Here is a 12,758-nt window from a genome sequence, read left to right as displayed (position 1 = left end):
AAACACCTTTAACACTTAACTATGGATAGAGCTCTACAAAGTTATATTTTGCTATAACTGTTTATAGCATGTTTCCCATAAAATAGGAAATAGGTGCAGTGATTTAATACAGCTCAATATTGGTATGACTATGTTTATTCGACATAGCCTGAACTCTCTTAGGCAAACTTTTTTGTCCTTCAGAAACAGTCTTCAGAAAGGCTTCTTGAAGGACACTCAAAGCTCTTTTTTGGATGTTGGCTGCATTTTATTTTGTTCTCTGTCAACATGATCCCACACGAGGTCCGGGCTCTGTGGAGGCCAATGCATGACAGAGTTTTCGCTGTGTTTCACAGACACTTGCAGACATTTAGTATTCTCCTGACCTCCTCCATACATGATGAGAACGATGTGACATGAAAATTTCAAATATGATTCACCAGTCAGCCTCAGCCTTTTCTCCCCTTCCTTAAGAATGCCTTTTTGACAGCCATTATCTGATGAGGCTTCAGTAGATGGATCAATAGAAAAGCCAGATGCATTTCTCAGACTCTGTGTCGTGTGTTTGCTGGATTTTTTCCTAATTTCTTAAGCTGGGAAGCACACTGGAATCAATTTCCTTATTATCTCCATTAGAGAATACCAAACTAACAATCTGGTACAAAAAGAAAGAAAGCACTGGTTTGCTCAGCATGTTGACAGAATTATTTTCATGGTTAAGAAAAACAACTCCACAAAATATAACCAAGTCGAGAGCACTCTTGAGGAGGAAGGTGTACCACTATCAAAGTCTACAATGAAGAGACACCAATTTCATGGAAATACAGCGAGTTTACAACAAGATGCAAAGCACTCAAAAAACATTTATGGGAACTTAAACAGTTCTGAAAAAAAGAAAAGGAAAAGGTCTTTGGAGAGAAAATACCCAGATTAACTTCTATTAGAATGATGAGAAAGGAAAAACATGGAGAAAGCGATTCGAGGAATACCATATTGTCTGTCAAATATGGTGGAGATAATGTACTGTTGTACTGTACAGGATGATACTCTGTCCAGGTTCAACTAAATGTATGAACTTTAATGGGATTAAAGCATGGAATAATACACCATCTGTTAATAATCTGCCATTAAGCTACAACATTAAAGCAGGATCTCTAAACATTTTAGAAGACCCGTTTTATTTTTTTCTCTGTGTAACTTTGTTTTCCGTAGGATTGAGAATTCCTGTTAAAAGATAGATAACTCCATTGATACATAACAGCTTCATACGCTTCATGAAAACACTAACCCCATCAGACAAAGTCTTGCATGGAGATCCAGAACGAGGGCAAATGATTAATCATTTTATATTTCTTCCATTTTTGAATGATTGCACCGACAGATGTCACCTTCTCACCAAGCTTCTTGCTGATGGTCTCATAGCCCTGCACAGGTCGACAGTCGTGTTCTTCGACGGCGCTACATCACTGAATGTGATGTAGACTACCCGAGGTTATGACAAGCAAACAAATAAATGCTAGTGGAATAACTGGTGAGGGTAGTGTTAGTGGAAGTATTAAAATGTTGTAATCCATTTTTTTTTATAATGCCATTTGATGACAACTTGTTTACATATGTGAGGAAGAAAGTTAAAAATAAATGTAAAAATGAAAGAGCAGTAACCTTTATGGTCAAATCGGCCTTCCTCATACTATAAAACTAACCAATTAGCTTTACACAGCAATAAAATAACAATGTGTTTTCCTTATCTCCATATCCTTTCTATGAATAATGAACTTGTAAGAAAGCTGATGTTGCACCTTTGAAATACAGTATTAACCTTTCTATGCAAAATATTATATAATGTATAGTGTGCAAATTAAACAATTAAATTAAATCCACTAAATGAAACATGGTGAATCCGCAGCATGCTTGAAAAGCAGATGAAATCCCTTTAAGTAAATCCTGACAGTATAATTAGAAAAAGACCGAATGAGCATGACTTGTGTGGAGACGTTACCAGGAGAGAGCGTCTTCTCTCTACAAAGTACATGACAGCATTGCTCAGGTTTGCCGAGTTCACCTGAACAAACCACAAGCTTGTGGACTTTAGAAAAGCCTATGAGGTCATTCTTAAGAATTATTAATATGACATGCTAGCAGATTCACTGGCAGTCACTTGAACCCAATAATGGATGACACATTAATCTTTTCTTTTAGCTGCTGTTGCAAAGACCAGGAATTATTTTTGGAAAGAATAATGATAAGGAAGTTCGTCATTCTCATGTTGGTGAAAAAACATTAACATTGCTGTTAAATCTATGACGTTCAAGATAACTTCTGTGTACAACATCCTCTCCAAATGTTCATGAGTCGAGATCCAGACATCCAAACCTGGGTTAGAAAGTGCCCATCTCACGGTGTCCACGAGTGTACGGAAGCACAGAAGTCCCATCTACTATTAGTGAAACTGGGACATTAGTGAATACAAATAGGAGAACATGGTAATACTGAAGTTTACTTCAATATTGCTATACAGTTTAACCGGGACACAATTTGTACCTTTGACTTTTGTCTATAGCCATTCAGTTTTTCAATGTGATAATTTCACACAAATTTCATTCAAAGCTTACAAAAATGTTTTAAACAGAAGAGACAAAGCCACAGGAATAAAAGCAAAAACAGCACCATTGATTTAATAGGACACATTTGAAGATTAATATAGCAACATAGTATAAAAGACATATAAACAGATCAAATATTAAAACTTGCACATTTATATACAGCAATAGCTCTCCTTAATACGTCAAAAACCTCATGCAGAGAGAAAGATTATTCACAAGTGGAATATCATTCAAGACTTATTCCAAGAAGTCTTTTTACTTTGTTGGTGTTGATAACATGTAATATGGATTACAATTTATGAGTCTATTGAAGGTGATTCATTCAAAAACATGTAATCCATATTTGTTCAGTCTTCTTGTAATTTCACTGTCATGAATTGTAAGATTTAGCATGCTAACTGAGGCCTGTAGAGTCTATAGCTCTTGGGTTTGTTGCAGTTTCTCTGTGCACGGCACCGTCAAACCTCAGGATGAATTTGCTTAACAACTGTTGTCTGTTCTACTATTTTCTAGGTGCTTTAGGAAATGAATCTGTCAATTAGTCACTTTTTAAATGAAAATTATTAGCCTATCACCAAAAAACAATATTTGCTTCACAAAGCATGTCTTAGCATTAGTTTTAAAAAGCGGTATCTCATATCTTTATTTCAAGGAATGGTTTGGTCTGGAGCGGTACCACTGCAGGAGAAAGAGACTGTTGGATGACTTCATTAAAAGTAAAGACAGGGTTCCATAAAAGAAAGGAGAGATAGTACAAAGCAAAGAAAGGCTGGTAGCATGTCAATGCATCTACATTTTTTGTTTAAACCAAAAAATGTAGATCTTGGAAATTAAACTCATAGCTAAGACCTCCTTGTCTCCTGGACAGTGGTTGTTGATCAGTTGTCATGACAATTTACATATTAATGATTAAGGGACTGACCGCACCGTCCATTGTTCATTCAGTGGGGTAGTTTCAGTCATTATGCAAATATACTGTTTATTATGTTGGGGAAACCTGCAGTCAGCTGAGACTGAAGAAGTCACTTGGATGAGTGACGAAATGTTTCTCCCAATGAAAACGTTACGTCCAGATGAACAGAATCAACCTTTTGGGGTTTAATTAGCAGTCTTGATGATTGAGCATGCATCAAGACTGCTGATGATCAGTTAATCAAGTGCATTTGATCAGCAGCACCTGGCTACTACATACCCTTTCAATTCCTTGAAGGCTATCTAGTTTTTCTCTGACCTGTGTGATGCTTGTTTCTTTTTCACATGACGGTGTACACACATATACAGATGGGTCAGCTTAAAAAAGCTTCTTAGTGTTGGGCTTTCATAACAGCTTAAGTGCATGCAGACATCAATTCTATAGGTTTCCTCAAATCTACAACAAGATTAAAAACTATTCTTCTATAACATGGTTACAGGTGTCTAGTTTGAGAATATCCTTAACAAAACAAAAAAAGTAGCCTAATAGTTTTAAGAGTGTCTAAATGCAGTCAATACAACTGGCTCTCAAGTAAAAGAAAGAAAGGACAATTCAACAGTGTTTATTATTCATCTTCACTATAAACTGGAGAGTTCTCTAATAATAAAATAATACAAAAATGTTCTTTTGCATTCAATGGTAAAATGAAGAGCATTGGAGAAAGATAAAGTGCTTAATTAAAACAAAAATAATGAAAAGATTTTGTGCTTTTTCTTTCAACTACACGTCACATGTAAGCAGTCTCATAAAAATATTAACTTTAAGCCCCCCGTTCTCTGCGCTGGTTCTCTCGCTTCAAGGTTCTGCATCTCGTCTCACTTTTCTGTCTCATGCCAGCTAGGCGGTGGAGTCAAACTCAGGAGCTTCTGGCTGTGAAGCAACAGTGCTAATCACCTCACAGCTGTGCTGCCCACTCCAAAATATAATTTATCAAATAAATATCTATTACACAGACTAATGAGATCTATTTACCAAACTATAATTCACTGTCAATGTGTTTTTTTGTTGGCAATGATTATTGATAAATGTTACCAAACACTTAATAGATTTCATAATCAACCCGGTATCACAGCAGCAATGTAATAGACACGCCGGACCACCGTGCAGAAGTCGCTAGTGAACAATGAAGGTATGAAGTACATACCAGGGTCCTTTAATAGCCAGATTAGGCTAGGTGGCTAATGTGTGTTTACATTTAAATGTGTTAGTAATGTCTGTTCAAATGCGTTCCCATGATTATTTTCATGGTGGCTTGAGATAAAATACCTCCCTCTGCCATTACTGCAAATTACTGCACGTGTGTCCATTTCACTCTTGCAAAGCGTTACACCGTGGACCAACATGCCTATTACATGTTTTGGCGTGATGCTGGATAGGACACGCTGTTAAATAATCCTGAATTTTGCTTTGTTCTCTGATGTATTCATTTTTAGTCTGGATGACATTTTCTTCTTGTAGCAAACAAAGATAAGCCGACATAACGCGTACATAGGCACTACCAGGCTGGGGACTCCTGCTAAGAGGAAGATAACAGCATAGATCCATGAGGGGTAGGGTATTGATGTCAAAGCTGGAAATGTCTCCTGTAAGAAAAAAAAATGAGAAAAATCCAACAACCTATTATTGAATGGAAGTTTATGCAATAACTTTTCAAACTGGTAAGCTATGTGTGACTGCTGCCAATTTGCTTATTGTCTTTTGACTTTACTTATGATGATAAATATAAAAATTTGGGATGCCATATAATTGCATCAGTGAACATTAAGATACAAAGCAAAACAAAGAGGAGGTGCTTAAGTTGATTCAGTAACTAGGATGGTGGTTGCAAACTTACAGAATTTATGTCCCAAACTAGATAGTTGAGCTGCTTTTGGGCTTGAGTCACCAGGTAGAAAACCAAAATAACCAGGACAATCAGAGGACTGATAAATCGCCACGTAATCTGCCAGAAAATAGAGGGCTTTCGCCCAACCATGAACTTTATGTCCTCGTTGAACCTGCCAAACAAGAAAATTTCAGTTAGCTTCACATCATGCTATACAAAAATTACCACTTTTTGATGCTGCTTTTCCAAATGGACAAAGAATCTTAATGTCTAAGTTCAGGTATTTCCCTTAATACCTGAACTGTTTGTTTTAGCTTGATATGTGCTGAAATGCCTGCACCAAGCTAACCCCGTTGTTGTTTGTGCTTTGCAGAAAGCTGAGCTAGCTTACACAGCTTAATAGTAGTGAAACGTAAAGCTACTCGTCTTGACACTTTACTTGAGTTTCCAAATATGCAGCTGAAATTAATGGAAGCACCACTAACCTGTCAATGCCATAGATGTAAACAACAGCTATCATTTCGAACAATCCAATGGTCAGCAGTGGAACAGATCCAGCAAAGTTATCAAAGAGAGTTACCCAATAAATTCCTGATGGCTGTGCAAACAGGAGGCAGATGATGAAGGATACAAAACATGTTGCTCCTAAAATATAAGAACAATGGATCTTATGTTAAAAATCCAGCGAGAAACTCTAAAAATGTTCAATTTAAATGTAAAATTCTGAGGAATGCATCAACTGTAGATAAAATAAAATAAAATAAAGCTAAGTTACCAGTCAATATTTCATGGGGCCATTTTTGGGGAAATAAATTCAAGTCTTTCAAAGGGACTACGACTCCTTCAATGTTTCCGAAAAGTGTTGAGAGTCCGAGGCAGAGAAGCATGATAAAAAACAGGACAGACCAGACTGGGGAACCCGGCATCTTGGTAATGGCCTCTGTGAAGACAATAAAGGCCAGACCTGTTCCCTCCACTCCCTGAATGCAAATGCAATGCAGATTAGAATATAAAATAATAATAATAATAATAATAATGATAACATGGGAACTTATTAGATTTTCATTCAAATAGGCACCTCACTGAGGAGTTTCTGCATGTCACAAGTTTTAATGTCCAGTCCAAAAACAGTATCCGGATAGGAGCTGTTCAGATGATGAAGGGCTGCATTGTAGTTGCTGGCAGTGATGCTGTCTTCAGGGAGTTCAAATCCATTTAGTAACGTCTTGATGTTTCTGATGAGAAATTACATCAGATTAGTAATTCGGGGTTACTATTATCTACTTAAAGGATATGCTTAGATATGTTTATAATGGCAATGCACAAATGCAGGTGTTCATCAGATATTCTTACCATCCCCACAACTGAGTTAAGCATGTTAGCATTTTCTAGTCACATTAAACACATATTTTTGCCGTAGCTTGATGTGAATATATAAGGATGTTGTGGTGCTGTGTGCTGACTGACAAACCAGCTGGTGTCATGTCTACTGGCAGACTGCTTGCAATGATGAAGATCTCATTAGACAGACTTTAAAACCTTTGTACCTATAACTGAACATTGTGAAGTCAACAAAGAGGATAAAAAACCTTTACAACCTTAACTCAATATTTTGCAGAAAAGAAGCTAATAGTTCTGTTGTGCTAAAGCCAGAATGTTTGTTTTTTACAAGACTTGGGAGAAAATTTTTTCAAAAGATGCAAATTACATTTGCTGAAAGCATGGTGTTAAGGGGTAGGGGTACCTAGACAGGCACTAAAATTCCTGGTCAGTAAGTTTAGTGCCTTTTACCAAAAAGTAGTAAACTTAAAATTAAAATAAAAGCCTTAAAATAAGCTTTACTCACTCGTTGATACAGGTGTCATATTTCTCAGTGGCCCTGAAGCCAATGATGGAGTAGGTCACCGTGGCTGCATAGACTGAGGTGAGGCCAGTTACCACAGACAGGATCACAGAGTCTTGCACACAGTTGTTGCTTTGGAAATTAAATGTGCAAAAAGAACAAAGAAACAACAGCCTGGCTTTGGTTTTTGGAACATTTTTCAATTACTTATTTTGCCTATTTTTTAAAGAAATTAAATTAAAGTGAACGAAATGCTAAAAGTGCAGTTCCTTACTGAACAGGGTTGTAGCTTGAGAAGGAAATCAGCCCTCCCCATGCTAAGCCAAAAGCATAAAAGACCTGTGCACCTGCATCCAACCAAGTAGTTGGATTCATCAGCTCTTCCACCTGCAAGAGGGAGACACGCACTGACATGTATTTCTGACCTTTAAATTCATACTTTAAAAAGAATCAAGATTTGAAACATACATCTGGTGTGAAGAGGAACTTTATTCCATTCAGGGCACCTTTAAGAGTCAGTCCTCGGATCAGGAAGATGGCCAGCACTATGTACGGCAAGATGGCTGTGATGTAGACTGCCTGAGGACATTAGAAATGAGAGTGGTATAACTTGTGGGATGGAAATGTAGCTATAACAATTAGCATACAAAATTTCATAATTTACAATGCTTTTTCTTTCTTTTTTTTGTGGAAACCTATTCCGGTACTGTAATGGATGTTGACTTTACACCATTCAGAAATAGCTTCAACGATGGGCTTTAAGCTTAATGCTATCAATGCATCATATTAAATGTCTTTTTAAAATTCCAGATTTTAAAAATACATTTAGATTAATCAGCTTTGTGGTGGAAGTCTTCCACTTTGGTGGTCTAAGAATCTCGTCACTGCTTTTTGCCGATGATGTGGTCCTGTTGCCTTCATCAGGTGAAGACCTCCAGCTTACTCTGGAGCAGTTCACAGCTGAATGTGAAGCAGCAGGAATGAGAATCAGCACCTTGAAATGAGAGGCCACGGATTTCAGCTGGAAAAGTGAAGGCAGGGACGAATTACTGCACCAGGTGGAGGAAGTTAAGTATCTCGGGGTCTTGTTCACGAGTGAGGGGAGCGAGAGATTAACAAATGGATCTGACGGCATCTGTAGTGATGTGGACGCTGCACCGGACTGTTGTGGTGAAGAGAAAGCTGAATGTAAAAGCGAAGCTGACGATTTACTGGTCGATCTACGTCCCCTACCCTCACCTAAGGTCACGAGCTCTGGGTAATGACGGAAAGAACGAGATTGTGGGTACAAGCTGGAGAAATGAGCTTTCCCCAAAGGGTGACTGGTCTCTCTCCCTTAGTGATAATGTGAGGAGCTCAGTCATTTGAGACGGGCACAGAGTAGAGCTGCCACTCCTCCACATCGAAAGGAGCCAGTTGAGGAGGTTCGGGCATCTGACTAGGATGCCTCCAGGGGCCACCTGGGTGAGGTTTCCCTGGCATTCCTTTCCGGACCCAGGCCCTTGGGCAGACCCAAGACATGTTGGAAAGGTTACATCTCTCGGCTGGACCAGGATTGTGTTGCATTTCCCCAGATAAGGAGGAGATGCCTAAGGACATGGAGATCTGGGCTTTTCTGCTTAGGGTACTGTCCCTACGACCAGGCCCCAGATAAGCAGAAGAAAACTGATGGATGGATGGAGGGATGGATACTCACGTTAATGAATAAAATAGGAAAATTGGCAGAGTAAAGAGTGATCATTTTATTTAAGGTTCTACAAACCTTGCCTGAAGTACTGATCCCTCGTATGCAGCAGATACAAACAACTGTCCAGGCAGCTAACAGACATGTTATAATGGGCCACTGGAGTCCTCCAGAGTCTGCTATTGAGTTAGAAGCATTCAGAGTGACTCTGTAAAAGTAGTAGTCCACCGTGGAGCTCTGCTGGCATTCTGGTATAAATCCTAAAGTGGGAAAAAAAATCCACTCTTAAACAGTGATGCAAAACAGATGCTATGATTTGTGTGTGGGGGATGAAAATCAGTGTATAAATACCTGTCCTGTTTTCATTGAGAGGACAATTAGTCCAAGGCAATGGGTCTTGAAAGGAATTGAAGAAATACCACATGATCCAGGCAATTAAGGTGTTGTAGTACAGGGCAACCATAAAGGACACTAACATGGAGCCAATACCTGATGGACAGCATTAATCATCTATCATCACAATCACTGAAAACCATACACTAGGGTATTTTTGGTTTTTTTGCAGGGACCATTTTACTTACCAACACCTGTCAGATATGGGCTGATGGCCCGCCACACTCCCACACTGCCTTTTCTAAGGCGCTGCCCAATAGCAAACTCTAGCAGTAAGAGAGGCATTCCTTCTAGCACCAGCAGAATTAGGTAAGGAATCAAAAATGCACCTGCAAATATATTTAAGTAGGTGAGAGAATTGTTAGTATATCGTTAACAGGTGAAAGTAACTCACAACTGTTTTAAAGCAAAGCATTCTGGGGAACAACTAATGCCATGACAGACATAACAGTGTGTACGTCTGTCATGGGTGTAAGTCATGCACATGAATGTTTTATTCACAAATCAGTGCTTTATTAACCGAATTAGCCTGTGCTATATGAATAAATCTAAACTGCCTCTAACCATTCACGCGAACAAACAACGGCCAGGCTCTCTTAGAAAATTTAAATACCACCACTAATACTGTTACTACTACTAATCGTCTTATTAAAATTACTTATCATTGCTGGATGTCATCATTTAAAGTCTAATTTCTTTGCTTTTTTTCCTTAAACACAGTGGGTTTCTCATTTCGGTCTAACCGACCACGAGGTGTTTTCTTGTTTTTCTTGTAGTCTATTAGTGTTTTAACATATCGGGTTTGATGTCCAATCTTTTTCTTACTTGAGCCACAGTGATCGTCTCAGGAAAAATTATATTCAGAACTTTCATTTTTTCAGCCAGAGCCTCTTTTTTTTTTCTTTTTTTTTCTTTTTTTTTGACGCTCTCATCACTCCAATGGAAAGCTGTGCTTCCTCTTTGGACTGAATAGTTTCAGTTTCTGCTTTCTTGGCATGGTGATGCAGGCTCCTCCCTTTGCTACATCATCACCACTTTCTTTGCTTCACCTAGAGGCAAGTGTGTCTATTTAATGGAAAAAAATCGGATTTGGTTCAGAATGATTCAGATTCAATTTACGCATGATGTAAGAACAAAACAGACTGCTTTGCGCATTTTATAAATCTGATGGTAATTTTGTCATATTAGACATATCAGTAAAAGAGGGCCGTTGTACGCTGGACAGAAAAAAACCCAAAGTGCAGATGTCTGGCCATTAACACAGCATATGAGCCCAAAGACCTCATACCAGCTGCCACAGTGGTGGAGGAGTAATGATTTGTTGATGAACAGTACCTGAAAGTCACGTCCTGAATAAATAGAAAACAGATCCAACAAGAACTTGACACAGGACCCCAGAGATACGTCTAACCCAGGGGTGGGCAATCTCAGTCCACAAGGGCCGGTGTCCCTGCAGGTTTTAGATCTCACCTTGGGTCAACACACCTGAATCACATGATTAGTTCGTTACCAGGCCTCTGGAGAACTTCAGGACATGTTGAGGAGCTAATTTAGCCATTTAAGTCAGCTGGTTGGTTCGAGGACACATCTAAAACCTGCAGGGACACCGGCCCTCGTGGACTGAGATTGCCCACCCCTGGTCTAACCCTTCAGTTTATCCATGTACATGAAGGCTAAGTATTCCAAATTACACAAGAAGTGGACTGAAAATCAGATTGTGTGGGTTTATTTTTGTTTTTTGAACAAGGCTCTGAGTTTGTTAAATGAAGTGTTTTCTGTTAGTCTACATTTTAATGCTTTATGTTTTTGACAAGTGTCCAAATGTCTGATTCTGTCTGATAACGTAAAAAAACAAGATGAAGCGTGTAGGAACTTCAAAATGTTCAAAATTCGACACATTTATGATGCTTTAAAACTAATAAAAGTTATTAATAGCAGTTAGCCATTTACAACTGTGTGGCCATAAAAGTTAGATATGCTCTTATGCACAAATACGATGGGCAACGTTCATCACTATGGTTAGTCATAGATGTGTTTGGCTATATTTAGCACTTTTTTTTTGTAGGCTAAAAATAAGATTTCGTGTCAGTGCAACCTGAAAGGTCACATTGCTGTTTTGTATTAATCAGTATACACCATCACTATTGCACAGAAAGGACACTTGTTGCTATAGCTCATGACACTGTGCTCGAGTTAACGATTTAAAAAGAATGATGAAATTACAAAATAAAAGAATATTTTAAAATATTTGAGCGCAATAAGGTAACTGGATAAAAGTCAACACCTCTCATTGCATAATTAAGATTGTGTTTTAACTTAACCAGCTGGACTCAGGGGGCATCTCTGTGTATAATCATTAATATGGTGCAGCTTGACTGCAAACCTAAGGGCACTCTCTTGTATTAATGAATTGGTGACAATTTAACTCCGTTTAAGTGTCGGTACAAAGGTCCAGTGATTTTGTTGCAGTTAAAGTTTTAATTCTTTAGCGAAAAGCATATTAAGAATATTAATTATTATTATTATTATTATATTAATATTAAAATTAATTCCTGTATACCACAAACACACATTTTTTAAAATCACTAAATTGTCTGATTAATAACCCGATATGTTATCTTGCCCTTTCTGTCTTAGCTTACCTCCTCCATGACTCTGACATAAGTAAGGGAATCTCCAAACATTACCCAGACCGATACAGAACCCCACACAGGTGAGTATATACTGAGCTTTGTTGTCCCACTTGGGTCTGTCTGCAGCCTCCTGTTTTTCCATCCTCTCCAGATCTTCATGCCTGGGGATTCTGAGATCCAGTCCTGGGTTAGGAAGTACCAGTCTCATGGTGTCCACTGTGTACTGAAGCGCACATTGTGTCTACTTCTGGTGAAGCATTTATCAGGGGGGAGTGCATTTGTGTGCGCCCCCATATGCTTGTCAGGTAATCGTGAAACGATTTATGACCTTTTACTTTATCTGCAGTTTTGGGCAGATTAACCAGACACAGGCACACTCTGTACTTTCTGCTTCATTTATAGCCGTTGAGTTTCTTAGTTTTATTACAAATTAGTTAACAGTCTACAGAAACATTTAAAAGATCAGAAATAGGAGCAAAAGGCCATTTCTCTTGTTGCTATGTTCAGAACTCTTTTTTATTTTAAGCATCAGTTTTATTTTAATCACTTTTTGTAGCACGTTTCTTCTCACTGAAACACTAAATCATTGCTTGAACCACAATCTAAACTGAACCACAAAGATTTTTAACTGACTATAACTGTTTTTTAATATCTACAGCTTATATTGATTGGCACCCATGTCACAATTATGGGCAATCAGCAAAACACACAAACGCACAAAAAGCTGCAGTCTTTAAATTTGTGTTGTGTGTATTTAATCATTTTAGACTTTAGTACCGTGCTTAATCTCCTTTATCAGATGTTTTCTTTTGCTAACATAAGATA

The 12,758-nt window shown here is 38.2% G+C and overlaps 1 protein-coding gene across 1 annotated transcript; it reads right to left on the bottom strand.

Annotated features, from left to right (window-relative positions):
* Nucleotides 1-4,940: 4,940 nt before the first annotated feature.
* On the bottom strand, nt 4,941-12,141 carry LOC135933017 (sodium-dependent neutral amino acid transporter B(0)AT1-like). Its single transcript, XM_065470866.1, has 12 exons — nt 11,943-12,141; nt 9,489-9,629; nt 9,259-9,396; nt 8,986-9,167; nt 7,692-7,802; nt 7,498-7,610; nt 7,227-7,355; nt 6,459-6,615; nt 6,156-6,360; nt 5,866-6,025; nt 5,390-5,552; nt 4,941-5,138 (listed from the first exon to the last, which is right to left on the bottom strand). The coding sequence occupies exons 1-12, from the start codon at nt 12,139-12,141 to the stop codon at nt 4,941-4,943; spliced, it is 1,896 nt and encodes a 631-aa protein (XP_065326938.1).
* Nucleotides 12,142-12,758: the final 617 nt, after the last annotated feature.

The sequence above is a fragment of the Pelmatolapia mariae genome, linkage group LG22, assembly GCF_036321145.2.
Source record: "Pelmatolapia mariae isolate MD_Pm_ZW linkage group LG22, Pm_UMD_F_2, whole genome shotgun sequence".
NCBI classification, from domain to species: Eukaryota; Metazoa; Chordata; class Actinopteri; order Cichliformes; family Cichlidae; genus Pelmatolapia; species Pelmatolapia mariae.
This window is presented reverse-complemented; position numbering and strand designations above follow the sequence as displayed.

Coding starts and splice junctions, on each gene's coding strand:
- LOC135933017 (XM_065470866.1), bottom strand. CDS start 12,141: ATGAGACTGGTACTTCCTAACCCAGGACTGGATCTCAGAATCCCCAGG. Junction 9,630..11,942: donor ATGTCAGAGTCATGGAGGAG/GTAAGCTAAGAC, acceptor ATATATTTGCAG/GTGCATTTTTGATTCCTTAC. Junction 7,803..8,985: donor GGATCAGTACTTCAGGCAAG/GTTTGTAGAACC, acceptor TAATGTCCTCAG/GCAGTCTACATCACAGCCAT.